Raw genomic sequence first — 19,289 nt, 5'->3', positions numbered from 1 at the left:
TTTTATTTTATTGTAGAATCAACTCTCTGCAGCGGCCAGCAGGACTGCCATGTGGCACATGTGTATGGGCGCCGTTCTCATCCCTACCACCTTCGCTGTCACTTCCCCTAACTCTTCATATCTTACATCATTCTTGAGGCAGATTGAAGACTTAAGTGTCAGCTTAAGTGAAAAATTAAGAAAAACATACTAAGTAATTGCAGCACAAACACCAAGAATCAGTTTTAACGCAAAAAGATGCCGACGAAAGAAGAGAAGAAGCGGGCCACTAGGTCGGAGAAAAGCAGAGCTGCCCAGGAAACAGCAAGCGCATCAACCTCTGAGCAAACGGATGATGAACGTACAGAGAAAGAGGATGAAGACTAGGAATGCTCCAGTCAAGTGTATTCACTGCACGTTATCGTGAAGTCTGCTGTTACTGCTTTATTTATAATTCACACAAATTAAAGATAAATACAGAATGAGCCAAAAAGGTTTCCTAAAAATGCAACCCGCAGCAAATTAGTCCTAATCTGTAAACCAAGAATCAAAAACCCAAAGACAGAAGCAAACAACCCAGAAACCCAAAAATCAACCCCCCCAATCATAATGTCCTCTGTGAACCTCAGCCAAGGACCGCCCCCATATACAGGCAGAGGGCGGTCCTTCAGCAGTGACACTGGGGTGGCCCCGCCTCAAAACGAGTAATACATATGCAGTAATAATAGTAACAAAAATACAAACAATTAGCATCAGCAAAATAATACTTCACAGTCACCAAAAATGAAACAGAAAAGAAAAATAAACATAAGCAAAGGAACACACCCTGGCTGAGACATGACAGTTATGTTTTTTTATTTTATATACGCACTATTTGTGTCTATAGTGTCACATGTGTCCACACGGAAGGCAGCTTAAGGGCTCTGGTGATTGTAATAACCTGCCGAACCAGAGGCTGGCGCTGTGGTCTAATGCCTTCTCTCTTCAGGACAGAAGACTGACAGTCACTCCACCTCTGACATCACTTCTACCATCTGTCCTCCTGAACCCACCCTTTCCCTGCCAAGTCACCATATAAGCCCAGAACCAGCCATCTTGCTATTTCAATTATATGGGGTCACCAAGGTGGAGCTCCAACTCTTTTAATGTCATCACAACAGACACCATGTATAACGATGCCGCAGGACCGCCTTGTGTCTCGTTGCTGTGCTCATTTTTGCCACGGTGTTATGCTGCGTTCCATTTACCGTGTAAGTCAGATGTAGGAGCTACAAATGACATGACACCCGAGTTCACCAGCCGGAAAATCAATATGGACACCTTGAGGAAAACCTTTGTTGTGCTTGCTCTTTCAGAATACAAACAACTGCTGAACAACTGGGCAGCACGTTGGCAGCGCGGCTGCCCAGCTGTGAGGAGATGTAAGGAGACCAGGAGTTCATGTCTGTGTGGAGTTTGCATGTTCTCCCCGTGTCTGCGTGGGTTTCCTCCCGCAGTCCAAAGACATGCAGGTTAGTTGGATTGGCGATCCTAAATTGGCTTTAGTGTGTGGTTGGGGGCGCAGTGGGTGCATGTGCGGCCTGTGATGGACTGGCACCCTCTCCAGGGTTTGTTCCTGCCATGCACCGAGTGGTAGCTGGGAGCTCCGACAAACCCCCACAACCCTGTTCAGGACTTAAGCAGGTTAGACAATGACTGACTAACTGCTGAGCAACTGGACAAGAATGCATCACATTGTATTTTGCACATTGAAACGCTGTAGCAACATGTCCGCAGATAGACGTTGGACAGCAATGTGTGCACGAATGATATAAGGAGACACAAATGGACAGAAGTGCAAATACACAGCGCAACACTACAGCTTTCACTTACTGTTGATGTGCAGTGCAGCCATTTTAGGTTTCAAGGTTGGGGTTGGTGAGGCTATCCCGACTTTCCAAGGAAATCCAATTCCAGTTGAAACCTCTTATTGGGAACTCGGAAATTCTGACTTTCCAGTTCAAATGGTACGCAGCAGTAGATCTGCAGATTAAACCAACACATCTACCGCGGCCTCCCCTTGTCATTATGGCCGTCACTTACCCGGTTTAGTCCCTTTACACAGCTTCTGGGTCTGTCTCAGGTCACCTTCTGGTCCGACCTCGACCTGATGTCATTGATCATTACCACCCCTAATCAAGCAGTGGGCTCTAGAAAGTGGTCTGGTACAACGTTATATAAACGTATCAGGGAAGCGCCACTTACACAAGGCAGAGCTCTGGCAGTAAAAACAGTCGTCGTCACTCCAGCTCCAAAAGACGCCACTGCAAACACATGAAATGCTGCGGCCACCTCTTGAGGAATGGGGTCTGTTACAGACAAGACCACCGAGAAACCTGAAAGAAAAATATTCCTGATTTCAGAAGCAAAATAAAAAAATGTTTAAAAAAAAAAACACAAAGAATTTTCAGCCTTCCAGAATTTGAATGTACAGTGGAACCTCGGTTCACGACCATAATCCGTTCCAAAACTCGATTGAATCGAAGCAATTTCCACCATAGGATTGTGTGTAAATACAATGAATCCATTCCAGACCGTACAAAGTGTAGGTAAATATATATTTTTTTAGTTTTTAAGCACAAATATAGTTAACTATACCACAGAATGCACAGCGTAATAGTAAACTAAATGTAAAAACATTGACTAACACTAAGAAAACCTTGAACAACAGAGAAAACTAACACTGCAAGAGTTCGCGCTATAGCCTTACGACCCGCTACCTAAAAACACTTTTTTTTTTTAATGAGTTTTAAGCACAGGAAAAAAAATGAACATTTGAAAAATCTGTAATTGAATAAACCACCAAGAAAAGTAACATTGCAACAATGCACGCTACGAACCGATCGCTGGAAACAGAAGTGAAAAGAAAAACAAGCCAAATCTACCTTATGTGTCCAGCCTTCCCTCTCTCGCTCGCTTGCTCTCTCTTTCATGTGTGAGTGTGTCTCTGTCTCGCGCCTGTGTGTGTGTGTCACTCACTCTCTCTCTCTCTCTTTCATGTGTGAGTGTGTCTCTGTCTCGCGTCTGTGTGTGTGTGTGTGTGTGTGTGTCGCTCTCGCGCCTGTGTGTGTGTGTCGCTCTCTCTCTCTCTTTCATGTGTGAGTGTGTCTCTTTCGCGAGCCTGGAGCGCCTGTGTGTGCCTCTGTCTCGTGTGTGTGTGTGTGTGTGTCTCTCGCGCCTGTGTGTGTGTGTGTGTGTGTCGCTCTCGCGCACGTGCACCTGTGTGTGTGTGTCGCTCTCTCTCGCTCGCTCGCTCGCTGCACAGGAAATGCACAGGGAGAGACTGAACATGTACAAACCTAAAGGGAAACTGGCTTGTTCGTATACCGAGTGTGTGGTCGTGAACTGAGGCAAAAGTACGGCGAACTGTTTGGTCGTAAACCGAGTTGTACGTGTACCGAGACATTTGTGAACCGAGACGTTTGTGAACCGAGGTTCCACTGTATATGGATTTAATTGTTCTAGCAATATCTTTTGTCTTCTTCTGTGTCTAATGCTTACTGGCCCAGTACCATTCCATTGCTTATGAAACTAAAGCAAAAATCCAACTTTCAGTATCGTAGAAAGGCTTACTCAAAACTGCAGAAGGGAAATCACCATACTGTGCCTACAAAAAGATATTTTTTGTGCTTTTGTGATAATGGTGTACATTGTCACTTGTTATAAATAAGAAATGCTGTTTTGAATGTTTTCTTATTATACAGAACTACACTTACTACACAAATGGCAGACAACACATCAGACACAATTAAACACAACGGGAACACAAGCGGCACTGCAGACTAACGGTAACATCGTGTTAGGGTGCAAACATCAGGTTTGCCATTTCAGTCCCTAACATTGGGCCAAACAGCAAATCACAGACGGCCACTGCTCCTCTGTCTGACGTGTCTTTTCAAATATCAATAAGGTGAACTTTTTTCTTCACCTACTGTATAAAAGGTGCAAACTGGTATTTGTGCTACATTGGCATAAAGACAGGAGGCCGAGCATGAAAGGTGTTAAGATTGGCATTGGGCGTGACTGGGATGGACAGGATTAGGAACGAGGACTTTAGGGGGTCAGCTCAGGTTGGACAGTTTGACGTCAGAGAGGCGAGATTGTGTTGGTTTGGACATGTGAAGTGGAGAGATGAGGGGTGTATTGGGAGAAGGATGCTAAGGATGGAGCTGTCAGGGAAGAGGAAAAGAGGAAGGCCTAAGAGAAGGTTTATGGATGTGGTGAGAGAGGACATGCAGGTGACAGGTGTGACAGAACAAGATGACGAGGACAGGAAGATATGGAAGAAGATGATCTGCTGTGGCAACCCCTAACAGGAGCAGCCGAAAGAAGAAGAAGAAGAAGAGTAGGAAGAAGAACAAGAAAAGGAGGAAAAGAGAAAGGCCTAAGAGGAGGTTTATGGATGTAGTCAGAGAGGACATGCAGGTGTTGGGTGTGACAGAGCAAGATGACGAGGACAGGAGGATATGGAATAAGATGATCAGCTGTGGTGACTCCTAAGAAGAAGCATTAAGTAGTAAAAATGTCATTTCTTTTGTTTTGTGCGATGCTGAAACACACATGAGATAGAAGCAGATAATCTAAAACCTCAAAAGTCCTCATTTCAGCACAATCTCAAGGCCCCCTAAAAAAAACCAAAAACCCATGGCCATGCTATCGTCTCTACAATACATTTAACAGGATGGTGAATAGAATTAACTTTTTAAAATGTCCATTTAACAGTATATGAAGTGGCAATTTTTAACAGTTACATACCTGTTGTAAAGAAAGTAAAAACGATGGAGCAAACCAGATTATTCAAAAGCGGCTGCTGGCAGAAACGAGATGAAGCGGGTCTTTCATGCAAACAAAAAAAAAAGAAATAAAAGAGAAAGTCAGTCAAAGAAATTTGGACATCAGTTCATCTGCTGACACTGAATAAATAATGAAAGTTTGTTGAAAAATTGAAGACAGAAAGCTGAAGAAATGGAGCGCACAGCAGAATTGAATTTTAAATGTCATTTGCTGTTTAGGCATCCCAGTGTTACCTCTCTGCACAAGACAAATGTATTTGGTGATACTGCCTTATTGAGGGCATCCATTCCTCCTTTTTCACGCTTATTTTAGCCAGTTAAGAGTTAGAGGGCACAGGATGTTAACACACATTAGAAGGGGCACCAATCAAACACTCACTCACATTGTGCCAATCAAGAGTCACCAGTTACGCCAGCAGACTCGTCTTTATTAAGCAGAAGGCAAATGGCAGTACCCAGTGAACAATTCACACAGACCCAGAAGGAACAGGCCGACCTCTCAGTCTTTCAAGCCAGCACTGCTAACCACTTTGCCAGCTCACTTTACAAACGCCACGCCATTAAACCAAGACAGATTCTAAGATAAGGAATTCTACAAAGGAGGTGACAAATGTGACATGAGGAGCTTCTTGTATTTGCTGGGCTAACCTAATGTGTCACAAACTTATTACAGCTACGCAGATGGGTCATTTGTCAGACATTCCCAATTATGCTACATACCATACCGAAAAAGGAAAATGGTTATAACGTTGAGTAACCGAGCCATCCACAAACCTTAATGAAGCAAAGTTTACCTTTGATAGTCAAAAGTTAGTAAAGGTTTCTTGTGGTGGGGCATCTCGGGGTCACGCAGACACCTCGATGGAAGCCAAAGGGAAAGAGCGTTCAAAATGAGGAAATTACACAGGGAGCTCTTCTTTACAGAGCTACAATGAGAAAAGAGGAACGGCGTGCCAGCAGTACGGCAGAATTCAACGTCGAGACTACTTTAATCACTTGGTGTCAGAGAGCATAAACGGTGTTCAATGAAAATTTGCAAATACTACTCACATCAATTTTTATTTGAAAAATCCAGTTGGGCAAATACACAGTACTGGATCGAACTAAATATATCGGCAAAATATCCCGTGATAATAAGAGTGCTCTGTCAGCAAACTGGCAAATACACTTTTTGAGCAAAAACCGGGAGAAGCTCACAAAAAAAAAAGGCTGAAGTCCAATATGAGAGACAATAATTGTGGTCGAGAGAACAAGAGGGTCAAAACTGAAAGTATAAGCAAAAAAATATAAACTTTGACTACGTCAGAGATTCAGTATCCACAGACTGGACAAGGATGGGCACCCATAGTCGTACATTTACTCCATCCATAATGCGAGGGTCCTGACCTCAGGGGCTGCGCACCAAGCAATGCTAGAAGTGGATCGAACTATGGAAATAAACCTTGGCGGCCCTCGAGGACCCAGAATCGCACCAAATCAAGACACAGAGGCTCCCATCAGTGCTCTCGTGTTGGCTGAACACTGAAACCTCACTCTGATATCTCAGGTATGCAGTGAATTAGGCAGGCAGCGTGGTGTTGAGGTTTGGACTTCAACCCTGAGGCTGTGGGTTCAAATCCCAGCACTGACACTATGAGACAGACCATAAGCATGTTACTTGACCTGCCTGCCTGCTCCAATTAGGAAAACAAAAGAAATGAAACCAAACATACATCAAAGCTTGACAACAACAATAATAACTAAGAATCTGACAGTACTGCTACATGCGGAAAATAAGTTAGGGTATGCAAATTTGTGTTGCAGTTGACACGTTTCATACGTGTTGTGGATTGTTTTATTTTACAAATAGAATCTACACTCACCTAAAGGATTATTAGGAACACCTGTTCAATTTCTCATTAATGCAATTATCTAATCAACCAATCACATGGCAGTTGCTTCAATGCATTTAGCGGTGTGGTCCTGGTCAAGACAATCTCCTGAACTCCAAACTGAATGTCAGAATGGCAAAGAAAGGTGATTTAAGCAATTTTGAGCGTGGCATGGTTGTTGGTGCCAGACGGGCCGGTCTGAGTATTTCACAATCTGCTCAGTTACTGGGATTTTCACGCACAACCATTTCTAGGGTTTACAAAGAATGGTGTGAAAAGGGAAAAACATCCAGTATGCGGCAGTCCTGTGGGCGAAAATGCCTTGTTGATGCTAGAGGTCAGAGGAGAATGGGCCGACTGATTCAAGCTGATAGAAGAGCAACTTTGACTGAAATAACCACTCGTTACAACCGAGGTATGCAGCAAAGCATTTGTGAAGCCACAACACGCACAACCTTGAGGCGGTTGGGCTACAACAGCAGAAGACCCCACCGGGTACCACTCATCTCCACTACAAATAGGAAAAAGAGGCTACAATTTGCACGAGCTCGCCAAAATTGGACAGTTGAAGACTGGAAAAATGTTGCCTGGTCTGATGAGTCTCCATTTCTGTTGAGACATTCAAATGGCAGAGTCAGAATTTGGTGTAAACAGAATGAGAACATGGATCCATCATGCCTTGTTACCACTGTGCATGCTGGTGGTGGTGGTGTAATGGTGTGGGGGATGTTTTCTTGGCACACTTTAGACCCCTTAGTGCCAATTGGGCATCGTTGAAATGCCACGGGCTACCTGAGCATTGTCTCTGACCATGTCCATCCCTTCATGACCACCATGTACCCATCCTCTGATGGCTACTTCCAGCAGGATAATGCACCATGTCACAAAGCTCGAATCATTTCAAATTGGTTTCTTGAACATGACAATGAGTTCACTGTAGTAAAATGGCCCCCACAGTCACCAGATCTCAACCCAATAGAGCATCTTTGGGATGTGGTGGAACGGGAGCTTCGTGCCCTGGATGTGCATCCCACAAATCTCCATCAACTGCAAGATGCTATCCTATCAATATGGGCCAACATTTGTAAAGAATGCTTTCAGCACCTTGTTGAATCAATGCCACGTAGAATTAAGGCAGTTCTGAAGGCGAAAGGGGGCCAAACACCGTATTAGTATGGTGGTCCTAATAATCCTTTAGGTGAGTGTATTTTGAGGTTTTTTGATCATTATCGGCTTTATTCCTGTTTCGTTTCTTTGTTTTTTATTGTGACGCAGTTGCATGCATCACAGGACATCATTTCGTTATTTTGGTTTTTGATCTCTTTTGTTGACTTTGACTTCCAATTCTCGTTTTTGGCCTAGTGCTTCGGTTGTCTTCTCGTGTGTCTTTTTCTGATTTCCCATTTAAACTTTGATTTTTTGCTTCATGTAACCATTTCCTGGTAATATTTTATACTCATAATAATCCTTTTGACCCCAGCGTGTCACAACAATCTGATGGAGATGGACGGCATCAGACACAGACATTTGCAATCAACAACAGTGCCACCTTGTACAGGGTCCCGCACAAAGTCCGTATATCCCTCTCTTTAGGAGCATTTACAGGACTAACCATGACAATTTGGTTCCTGTGGACATCAGCCCAAGTCTTCCTGGTATTTCGAGGTGCGTTTCCGACATCCTGTCTGGTGATGCCACCTGCTGCCGCTCAAGAAATCGCAACAATGTGGCGGTCATTCCAAGACGAAGCGATGGGTGACACAAGTGTTTTCACGATCGAGGAGCGTTTGGTGGCCACTGTGTGGGTTCATGAGCGGCCTGTTACTGGGAAATCGATCAAAAACGTCATGGATGACTTTGTTGTGCGTTTTGGGAAGGCATCGCCAACAAAGAGGACGTTGTTGCAGTGGGAGAAGATGGCTTTTGCAACGGGCAGCGTCCAAGATGCGCTGCGAAGTGGAAGACCATCCACAAGGCATGAAACGTGTGCAGACCTGGCAGAGTCTGTCCAACGATCCCCAATGAAATCCACTCGTAAACGTGCTGCTGAGTTGGGAATAGCGGAATCGACAATGCGAAAACACATCAAGCAGGACTTGCAAATGAAATGTTGGCGTCCTTTGCACATTAATGACTTATCAGATACCGACTTGGACAGACGTCAGGAAGCTTGTGATCTGATGCTGCACCAATTTCCAACAAATGCTGAGAAGGAAAAGGTTATGTTCTCTGACAAGTGCGCGATTTATCGCAGTTCCCGCAATCGAAACGTGTTTTCAAAATCCTCCAACAGAAAGAGGTATACGGACTTTGTGTGCACCCTGTACTTCTCACTAGCATCGCCCATGACACATACACACTTCCTGAAGATGCCATGTGCAAGGCTCAAATTGCTCAAAGCAATTGAGTGCTGTGAAGCAATTTGTTACGGGGCCACCATGCCACAGGCCACTAAAGCAGCTCTAGATAGTTACAAGCGTGGAAGGCAGCAGCAGGACTCCTGGAGTATAAAGCGTCATTCCCCTTTAATGGCCCTACCAGCAATCTCTCGTGTTTCTGCTATCCACCATCGCACTTTTCAGCATCCCTTAAGACCAGGAGTCCTCAGTCACGGAGTCTTGGAGGGTTGCAGTGCTTCTTCCAACTAGTTTCCCAATTAGAAGACAGTCCTTGCACACAATGAAACCTGGTATTGAACTGTGTGGCTTTCATTCACCCAAGAGAGATTTTGGTTGCACTGTATGGTTTCCTTCTCTGAGAACATTCTCCATAGGCGCTTTTCCACTGCATAGTACGGCACGACACGGTTCAGTTCAGCTCACTTTTGGGGGGTTTTCCACTGGGAACAGTACCTGGTCCTTTTTTTAGTACCACCTCAGCCGAGGTTCCAAGCGCGCCGAACCGTTACCAAAACATGACGTGTAAACTCTGCTGGTCACTGATTGGCCGGAGAAAATCGTCATTACTGCGTCACTGAACTTGCGACATGAGACACAACAGACCCGCTAGATTTTTAGCACAGCCAGCGAAGGTTCGGACGCACTATTTTGTTTTAACCAAAAATGGCTGTTTCATGGTCTATTGAGGAAGTGCAGACGTTCCTCTCGTTGGTAGCCAAGAAGCGGATCCAGCGAGAGCCGGATGGGGCGACGCGGAATGAAAAAGTTTTTCAGGAGGTCGCTAAGCTCTTGGGCGCACACGGCTCCATTGTTGTGTTTGTTTGTGGCGCGTTTACGATGATGTCACGGCAGTAGAGGCGGCGCAACTATAACGACACGTGAATAATCCCGCCCACTCTAAAGCGGTACTAAACTGCAGTCGAAACGCAAACTGAGCCGAACGAAGGTGAGCTGTACTGAACCGTGCTGTGCCGTACTATGCAGTGGCCAGATGTGTTCTGTGGACCGGAACAGATTTAAACCTAACGCTCCTTCCAATTCCCCTCTCCTATATTTCTAAACATTTTATTTTGTTAACACAGATACTTCATGGTGCACATGCACAGGTTTAAAAGGAAGCACATTAGCTGGAGAGCTGCTGGTTTATTAACTAATGTCTGGGTCAGAAAACGGGCGACAATTAAAACATAAACGTAGTTGCTGAAAACTAAAACAGGCAGTTAAGGGTTAGAAATCGTAACAGGCAAGATAACTAAAATTAAGCCCAAAAACTCATTGCTTTAGTAGGAAATAAATGGGTTCTAAGTAAGAAAGCAGTTGAAGTGAAAACCTGCAGCCACTGCGGACCTCCAGGACGGCCACTGCGGACCTGTGATCTACAATCAAACTAAAATTTGTCTTTGATGAATGAAAGCACCAACAAGGGATAAAGTTAAATACGAAGCTTCATCATCAGCAAGGACTGAGTTCTAATTAGGAAACTGGCTGCAAAGAAAAACCGGTAGCCACTGCGGCCCTCCAGGGCCGCCATTGAGGACCCTGTTTATACCTCTTCCTCTAAAAGTCTTTGCCGTATTTTTTTTCTTGTGCTTTCTTGTCCTTCCCTTCCCTGACAGAGGAGCTGCTGCCAATCAACCAGTGAAGCCCACCCAACCCAGGGGACACTCAGAGACAAGCGGCCTTCCCACTCTGCCTGTCGGCTACTGCAATATTTTCTCACAAATCCAGTAATGGACGCTGGATGATTTATAACACCATACTGTGTTTTTTAAAATTGATTCCAAAAAGTTTTGATTCCATGTACGTCACTCCTTCATTTTAAATCTCAATGCTTACAATTCAGAAAAACGTTTCCAAAGATGATCTCAAATCTAAACAAATTATGAAATTAAGAACATTTATTCTTGAAAAGGTCGGATCAAAATATGACTTACCTTAGTAGAACATAAATCTGGGGAGCCAAAATGATGACCAGGAAAAGGAAAACGACAACCAGACTGCAGGAGAGCAAAGAGAAACGGCTTTAAGTGATATTTTAAAACCAAAAGATGCAAATCCTAAACCACTTCAGTGCTGTGTTTTCCACCTACGATGTGCATATTTATACAATTTGATTCATTTGTCTGCTAAATTAGGTTAGGGTGACGCTATTGTCGACCCAGCTGTTACACACGAAACACGCATACGCACAAGGCTGTCACAGACGACTTTCACTGCGTCGGGCACAGACTTACGGTTGACCTTTGCTTCCTGTGGTTTTCTTTGTGGGTTTCCCCAAGAAAATAACAAAAGCAGACATTTCTTAGATTCCAAAAAAATATTCTATAAGGATTTTAAAGGTGGTGTGGTGGGCAAGCAACAGTGTTTTTGTAAACCAATGTGAGTTGTGTTTAGCTTTTCATTCACAATACAGTAAGTCCCTTACATACGAACCATCAAGTTAGGAACTTTCAACGTTGCAAACGTGCATGTTCAATAAATGAAAAATAATTTAAATAAGTGAAAAATTAAAAAAAATTGTAACGTAACTTATCGTAAAATATCGTGGCAGCACGTAAGCTAGTTTGCGTGCCTGGCTCTAGGCAGACCGCAAAACCCACGCTATTACCGTGTAAATTTGTGCATCCTCTACAAGTGGTTGTGTTTTTGCCTGTATTTCCGATTACACAGAGTTAACGCGCCATATTTCAAGACAAACATGTCTGAAGTTAAGCGTGTTCTACAAAACCACAGGGTCACAGTTGGAACCTCATTCAGGGCAAGTTCTCCTTCACTCAGATCCACATTAACAGGCCATATAAAGCCAAGCACTGTGGCGGAGCGCAGGCACGATGGGGACCGTCTTTCAGATCTGGTGAACCACCTGTTCTCGTCGACTTGTCCTTGTCACTACCCGATCTGTGTGTGCATGCGCACAAAGACAACCCAAGTCGCGCCCGCTTGTGCAGAACTTTACTATTATGACCGCACCTGATCCGCGTTTGTTTATTTTGTGGCACGCGCTCTCAAATTGACTTCACGACATTGCCCAGTTTGTACCACGCATGTCTAATGTTTTGTTTCACGATAGACAACGTCATCACACACCTTATGGCACTGCCCAATCTGTTTAATGCATGTGTGCACACTTAATGGCAGGCTTTCAATACACATGCATGCGCAGATCGGGTACTGACAGTCCTAATCGACTCTAATGTACGATTTTCAGATAGGAGCATCCCGTCAAGAATACCATGGCCTTAGTAAGGGCTTTTATTTTGATACACTCAAACTGGAGTTAACGCCAGAAGGGCATTTTTAATGATTTTATTTTTGTGCTCACTTCCAAACCTTCCATGAATCTTCACCGTGAATACCTACCGGGCATCAATATTAAGTGATGGGCAGTGGGTATTGAGTGATGATGCCATCCGATTGCTCATTTTGTGTGTGGATTTGAAGACAGTCATGTAGGCTTGTTCGCTAGCAGTAAGCAAATCTACTGTACCAAGATCAGCTGATGGAAAACAATGGGACTAAAAAATAACTTTCAGTTGTGTGTTGTTAAAATGTACTAGAAATCTATAACAAAAAATACAAATATTAACTTTTTAAAGCATTTTCGGGTGTACTGTACAGTACAAATATGTTTTCGTCAGGAGTTGAGGAGAGGTAGGTTAGGTCTGCATGCACAGGCTACCGCACAGTGTAAGCAGTGATATCAGCTGACGGAAAACAATGGAAACAAAAATTCACTTTCTGTTGTTTATTGTTCAAATACACAGGATATCTGTAATAAAATACAAATGTTAACTTTTAAAAGCATTTTCTTATGTATAAATAGCTGTACATGTTTTCAATAGGAGTTAAGGGGTTGTATTGTGTTCATTTGCTGGACTTACGAACAAAGTGGACTTGCGAACGCCCTGTCAGAGCGGAACTTGTTCGTATGTAGGAGATTTACTGTAGTTATGTGCTTTCCCTTTAACTGTTGTGAAATCCTCCACACGAAACACCAAAAGGGTGAGTAGGCCTCCAAAATACCACCAGTCAGGCCAGCACTTCACTGCGTCTGACCTCAAAACAGGCTTCACCCCAGGCAGCCAGTCCCCTAACGGTAGTATTGTTGCTTTATTCAGATGATGATGTCCTCTTTGCCTCATTTGACTGTGACCCTCGGCACACCCTTGAGCGATTCGCCGCTGGGATGAGAATCAGCACCTCCAAGTCTGACGTCACGGTTATCTCTCAGAAAAGAGCGGATTGCTCTAGTAAGGTGTTTGGACAACTTCCACTAGTGGAGCAGTTCAGGTATCTTGGTATCTTGTTCACATGTGATGGAAAGAGGGAACATGAGATCAGATTGGAGCAGGGGGCACCGCTGTAGTGAAGTTGGGTCTAGAGACAAAGCAGTTGATCCACATCCCTGTCCTCTCCTATGGTCATGAATTGTGGGTAATGACTTGAAGAATGTGATTGCAAGTACAAGCGGCAGAAATGAGGCTTCTTCTCAGGGTGGCTGGGCTGACACTTTGTGAGTGGGAGAGCAGCTCAGAGATTCATGGAGAGCCTCAGAGTAGAGTCGCTACTCCTCTGGAGTGACAGAAGCCAGTTGCGGTGGTTCGGTCATGTCGTTTGGATCATGCCCCACAGGCTGGCTCCCCCTAAAGCTGCTCTGGGCACATTCCACTGGGCAGAGATGCCACCACAGACTCAGGACAGTACAGAGAATAGCAGCTCTCGGCTGGCTTGGGAACGCCTGGAAATTCCCCCAGAACTGCTGGAATTTGTAGCTGGGGACAGGAAAGTCTGGGCTGACTTGCTTGGCCTGCTGCCACCGTGACAAAGGATGTGATGAGATAAGATGCTTTATTGGACCCCAGAGTGAAATAAAAAATTTACAGAAGCTCAAGAAAAATAAACAATATAAAAAAAACAAACACACACACTTCTGGCTTGGATTATAAGAGAGTGGACTGAGTGTTCTAAAGTCAATGCAATACTCACAATTGAAGCCTGTTCTGTTTGGGCAGCCATCTGCTAACATGCAGTGCGGTGAATGCGAGGCAATAATGAATCATTCTCTGTCCGTTAGCTGCACTCAGAAACCTCTATGGTGTGGGATATTTAAGGCCTTGAGACCTCAAACACTCGGAGGACGATCGTGTCTGTTGCTTTGATGACTCATGAATGTATTAGACCTGTTAATAAAGAAAAGAAATGAAAAGGTGTTCTGGTCTGCGTAACACATACTGCACTTAACTAAGCCGCTTAATCCTGAGAAGGACACAAGGCAGGAACAACCCCTGGACAGGACGCCAGCCCATCGAAATGTGAACACACACAGACACATTAGGGCCAACAAATTGGGTAAACCAGAACTGTTAATGTTTTTTTGTCCTGTGGCAGATATTTATCTTACCAATTTGTTGAACAAATTTTTCACACTTTGGCCACTCACTGAACCAAAGCCATCAAATTAAGACATGGCCAGTCGTACGGATTATCAGGGAAAAATAAAGCCTTAAAAATTGGAAACCATGCAACTAGACAGAACTTCACTTGTCCCCTGTTATTTTACAGAAGCTCTTTAAATGTTAAAATACATAAATAGGCAGATAAATCAAAACAGTGCCCTCCATAATGTTTGGGACAAAGACACATTTTTCCTTGATTTCCTCCTCTGCTCCACAGTTTAACTTCGACTCTGAATTGTTTGATTTGTAATTTTGAACTGTGGAACAGAGGAGGAAATCAAGGAAAAATGTGTCTTTGTCCCAAACATTATGGAGAGCACTATATATATATATATATATATATATATATATATATATATAGTGATGTGTGGGTCACAGACTTGCACAAGAGAGAAGGAGGCGAGTTCAAGTTTCCAAAAAAGGCAGCCTTATTTTTGTGAAGACAGGAACAATCAAAAGCATTTTCAAACAGAAGCTGTCACTTCAGCACACACAAACACAGCAAGTAAATGATGACACCGACGTCATTGTGCTTTAGCTCCCTTCCTCAGATGACAAGAACAGATTGCCTTCCTCAGGGAGAAAACTGAGAATGAGCACAGGCCAGGTCAGCGGCCAGATTTAAATGTTCCCAGCATCAGCCAATGGGCGACAGACATTACACGGTGAGCCTGCGAAACTGCAGATGGTCCAGCAGCAGACAACCAACTGCTGCCTGTTTTAGCAGAGTTTTGAGCACACAGTGCAGAAGGCAGGTGCCAGGGTCTCACAATATATATGTACACACACACACACACACACAAAGAGTATGGTCTGAGCACACACATATCAGAATGACTAAAAAGAAAGAAAATTTAAAAGAAGGAAAACTACTGACTAGTTAGTCACAGTCCCAGTGAAGCATTATGCAGTCCCAGTGCCGTTGGTATGAAGGAGCCCCCCTTGCGTTTCTTGACACACTTCTGCTTAACAGTTCATTAAGAGAAAGTCCTCAGTGTTGTTTTGTCACAGAGACGATGTGCAGCATTGTTCATAATGGCACTGAAGTTTTGTTTGAATTCTCTCCTTTGCTACAACTTCCAGGGGCTCCAGAGTGTGTCCCATAACTGAGCTTGCCCTTTAAAGTAAATATAGTAGTAAAGCCTGTATCACTCACATGAAAAAAGAAATCTAAAAGTATTCTAGTGGCAAAGATCTACCAAGTGTCTATTGGGAAGGATGCTGATCTCTAGCAGATGTTAAACAAAGCAGGCTCACTCTGCGTGAAAAAGACTACAGAAGGGTAAGCCATGTCTGCTATGTTAATCTGGCTGAACATAATTAACAGGAATAGTCAGTGTGGAAGAAATAAACTGGAAATATATTAAAGAAAGACACGTTTTCCTCAACTAGGACCTTTTATTAGCACTAACAATCAACCTGAAGAACCAGGCAGGAGGAAGCTTGTTCAATCTCTTCATGAAGACGGGGCACCCTGTTACTGCAGTCCATAACGGGGGTCAAAGGTGTCAGCAGATGGTCACAGAATAAAGGCAGAGCCTCAAATTACAAACAACTCAATTTATATGGCCGTGCTGAATTAATCCTGACATTTACACTGACTGCTGTTTTCAGAAAGGACAGCCAGCTTACACTCCCAAAATAAATGTCTCCTTCCACAACATTCTTGTCCTTCTCCTCAAACATTTCTCAAGTTCAGCTCTTAACCTTCTTTTATGAATTTTTCTGTGTATATGACAACTGTCAAGTCTTACTGTGTACGTGACAGTCAGCCATCACCTAGGGTGTTTAATCTCCTTGGTGCTCACACGCCCCTCATTGTTTTCCTAATAGTGCTTTGTTTAACCTTTGACGCTACTTCTAAGATAAATGCTATATTTAATAAACGAAAGCATATCAAAACACTTCATACACAACATTATATTAACTCTAAATAACAACATTATACTCTTGCATTAGCACTAATTTTGACCGACTAAATGCCTGTGCTGTTGCCTTACAGAATAACACAACAGAGTTTCAGCCCTTAGCCTGGTCACCATCTCTTGTGGGTTGTCCACTGAAATTGAAAAAGACATCCGTGACAGGACAACTGGGACTTTTGAGCTGGCCCTCTGTGAAGTGTGGGTGTGGGTTTGAATCCTGGCTTGGTAGCTGTCTGAGTGGAGTTTGCATGTTCTCCTTGTGCTCTTGTCTGGTTAACTGTCAATACTTAACTGGCCCTGTGATGGACTGCCTGTGGACGGGTACCCACTTTGCACCCAGTGATGTTGGAATGAGGGGCTCATTCTCCTAGTGCTTCTCAGTTGGTTCAGTAAATGGATTGGCGGTTAGTACTTCAAGTACTTGTCTACTATCTATCTATCTATCTATCTTCTGCCATTTAAATAATTAGAGGAGGGACTGTTAAAAGCTAACTAGAGCTAGACACATCAGGCGTAAAGCAAGACTGTGCAGAATAGTTGAAGTAAGACAGGACCAAACTATGGCAATTAAGCAATATTTTTATATAATGTCATTCATTAGGTACTTGACAAAAGAATCAAGGAAATAAATAAATAAAGCAGCTGCGCAGAAAGACAACGGTCCTGAAAATGAGAGTGGCGACTGACGCAACGACTAAGCGCAACTATCAATGCTGACGTCACGACCGTACTAGAAATAAGAAGAAAGCTGAATATCACACCCCAAAATTCTGCGTTAATGGAACGTCTCTTTGCTTTAGCAGGCCGAGTAATTCGTTCTTCCATATTGCAGGAGGACCTGGAATCCTCAGGAGACAGGCAGTGCGGAAACATGACAATGCGCAGAAGGTACGATTTAATCTATTAAGCAATAATTTACCGGTGAACCATCGTCAGCTCTAGCGTATTGCTTTCATTTCGCAGTCTACTTTCTTTTTTTCCAGCAGAAGCAGCAAGGAAATATTAATTTAGTTTAAATGCACACCGCATTTCGCTTTAGTGGCTGAGTTTGAAAAAGTAAGACAAACAGACAAACGCGACTTGAAACCCCCAAGGGCTCCGACCGAGTTTCGGCTCAGCTGTATTTATTTGCATTCTTACGTCCAAATGCACAATTATTACCTGTACTGCCGGATACCTTTCTCCCTCAAAGCATAACAGCTCTATCCTCACAGGCAGAAGGGTCGATGTTTCTTGTTGAACTAATGGGTGTTGTTACGTGCGGCTTACACCTTAAGGCAGTGACGGTTCACCGTGCTGCTTCGCTTTTAATAATAATGAGCCTTCTGGCTTTCCGTACTCGCCTGCTCCCTCCCCTCATGTACGTCTGTCTACGGCCTCTCGGAATTTTGCTCTACTCCCGCTTTGGTGGGAAATCATGCGTAGTCACCAGAAAACGAATTGAGAGACACACATCGATTGTTACAAATGATCGTTTATTTTGGGCTAACAAAGAAAACACTGCAGTAGCGACAAGTGTTGAACAGGCGCACCAGCTTTTGGGATCGCCCGACCTGTGTTACTGGAAACCGTATGTACATTTAGTTAATTCTGCTTCACTAAGTAGAAACTGAAGTGTCCCAAAGAGGAATTAAATTCTAAGATGACAAATCTCCGGTAAACAGTCGAGGCGTACTGTCCGTCGCGACTTGTGTTTGCATGTGGGCCGGACATCTATTTTCACTAAATTCTGTCAAACTGTGGCGCCCTGCCAGCGTTTCGTTAACGCCATTAGGTTGTGCTGTATGCCCACGGTAGTGGTGCCATACCCCCGGTGAAGTCTCAGCCAGCACAGTCATTTCAGTTGTCCATACTGTAATCGTGACTTTTGTTTAGTGGCGAGAATGTCCGAGAAAAAGACCTTTACAGATAGCTCTACAGCTGAACATGATCGTGCACCTTTATGTTCAGTAAGTTCAAAAAGGTACTCGGTTTTCATACATTTCCCTCCGATGCGGAAACCCGATACGGTTAGTCCCAATACCCGAGTTTTTAGCCAAAATAAAAAAACATTTCCGCGTGCCAGGGTCAGACAGGGCGGCGACTTGAAGAAGGCAGTGGTTTGTGCGTTGAGTGGAACAACTTCTCCGTTCCAATTTGAAGAGCGGGGGTTTAGGAGGAGAGGAGAAAGCGACTGATGAAGGATGACACACCGGGCTAGGATGAGGATGATAAACTTGAGGACCACAACTACGCTTAGTCTCTGAATTCAGCAGTTGTCGACTTAGCTCTTGATGATAATTTCTCCTCTCTGAGTGACAGTCATGATCCTTACAATGAAGCAGCGGTTGTATATTCACCGTTTTGCTGGCTCAGATAGAGGTGTTCGATATTTTGTATAAGGTAAGATATCTAGCAGACCTAGACTTGCACATATATTCACCTGTCCCGTAAGAATGTTTAAATGACTGATTATTGAAATTTTGTTTTTAACACATTTTGTCCCATGTTAATTCATATTAGGTGCAAGTTTTTAATACAGGGCCTTACTTTTGTTATTGTGGATGGAGCTTGAAACGTATAGTTTGAAAGCCTTCTCCTTTTTAGCTCCTGACATGTGGCACAATGTTTGAATAATGGGACTTGTGTTGTTTACTGTAAGTCAGGGCACATCTTGAAGTGGTCAGGTGAAATATGCCATAGTTTGGCATATGATAACAGCAGTGGAGGTGAAGCAGCCGGCTGATGGGGAAACCAGAAGAGAGCAGTGCTAATGTCTGTGATGTGCCATCTGTTGGAATGAAATAAAGCAATGCATTTTATTTATACATGCATCACAGAATACATT

The 19,289-nt window shown here is 43.7% G+C and overlaps 2 protein-coding genes across 6 annotated transcripts in view; one reads left to right on the top strand and one right to left on the bottom strand.

The window, feature by feature from the left end:
• The window catches only part of lzic (leucine zipper and CTNNBIP1 domain containing), a 66,402-nt gene that overhangs the window by 26,406 nt on the left and 20,707 nt on the right, over nucleotides 1–19,289 (bottom strand). The window contains exons 1-5 of one of the 2 annotated variants that reach the window (XM_039755500.1): nucleotides 17,624–17,718; nucleotides 14,068–14,261; nucleotides 11,016–11,078; nucleotides 4,774–4,853; nucleotides 2,224–2,354 (exon numbers count right to left, since the gene is read on the bottom strand). In XM_039755500.1, the coding sequence (XP_039611434.1) occupies nucleotides 2,224–2,354; nucleotides 4,774–4,853; nucleotides 11,016–11,078; nucleotides 14,068–14,141 (348 nt within the window). In that variant the 5' untranslated portion in view covers nucleotides 14,142–14,261; nucleotides 17,624–17,718. Of the gene's footprint in view, nucleotides 1–2,223; nucleotides 2,355–4,773; nucleotides 4,854–11,015; nucleotides 11,079–14,067; nucleotides 14,262–17,623; nucleotides 17,719–19,289 lie in introns of those variants that run through there. The other variant, XM_039755501.1, reaches the window with a different exon arrangement.
• LOC120530835 (retinoid-binding protein 7-like) overlaps nucleotides 17,234–19,289 on the top strand; it is a 32,853-nt gene continuing 30,797 nt past the window's right edge. For 2 of the 4 annotated variants that reach the window (XM_039755492.1, XM_039755491.1), the window contains exon 1: nucleotides 17,800–18,032. In XM_039755492.1, coding sequence (XP_039611426.1) covers nucleotides 17,821–18,032 — 212 coding nt within the window. In that variant the 5' untranslated portion in view covers nucleotides 17,800–17,820. Of the gene's footprint in view, nucleotides 17,351–17,799; nucleotides 18,033–19,289 lie in introns of those variants that run through there. The other 2 variants (XM_039755494.1, XM_039755493.1) reach the window with 2 other exon arrangements.

Source organism: Polypterus senegalus, chromosome 6 (assembly GCF_016835505.1).
Source record: "Polypterus senegalus isolate Bchr_013 chromosome 6, ASM1683550v1, whole genome shotgun sequence".
Classification (NCBI taxonomy): domain Eukaryota; kingdom Metazoa; phylum Chordata; class Cladistia; order Polypteriformes; family Polypteridae; genus Polypterus; species Polypterus senegalus.
Note: the sequence above shows the minus strand (reverse complement) of the source record. Positions and strands in the feature narration are given on the sequence as shown.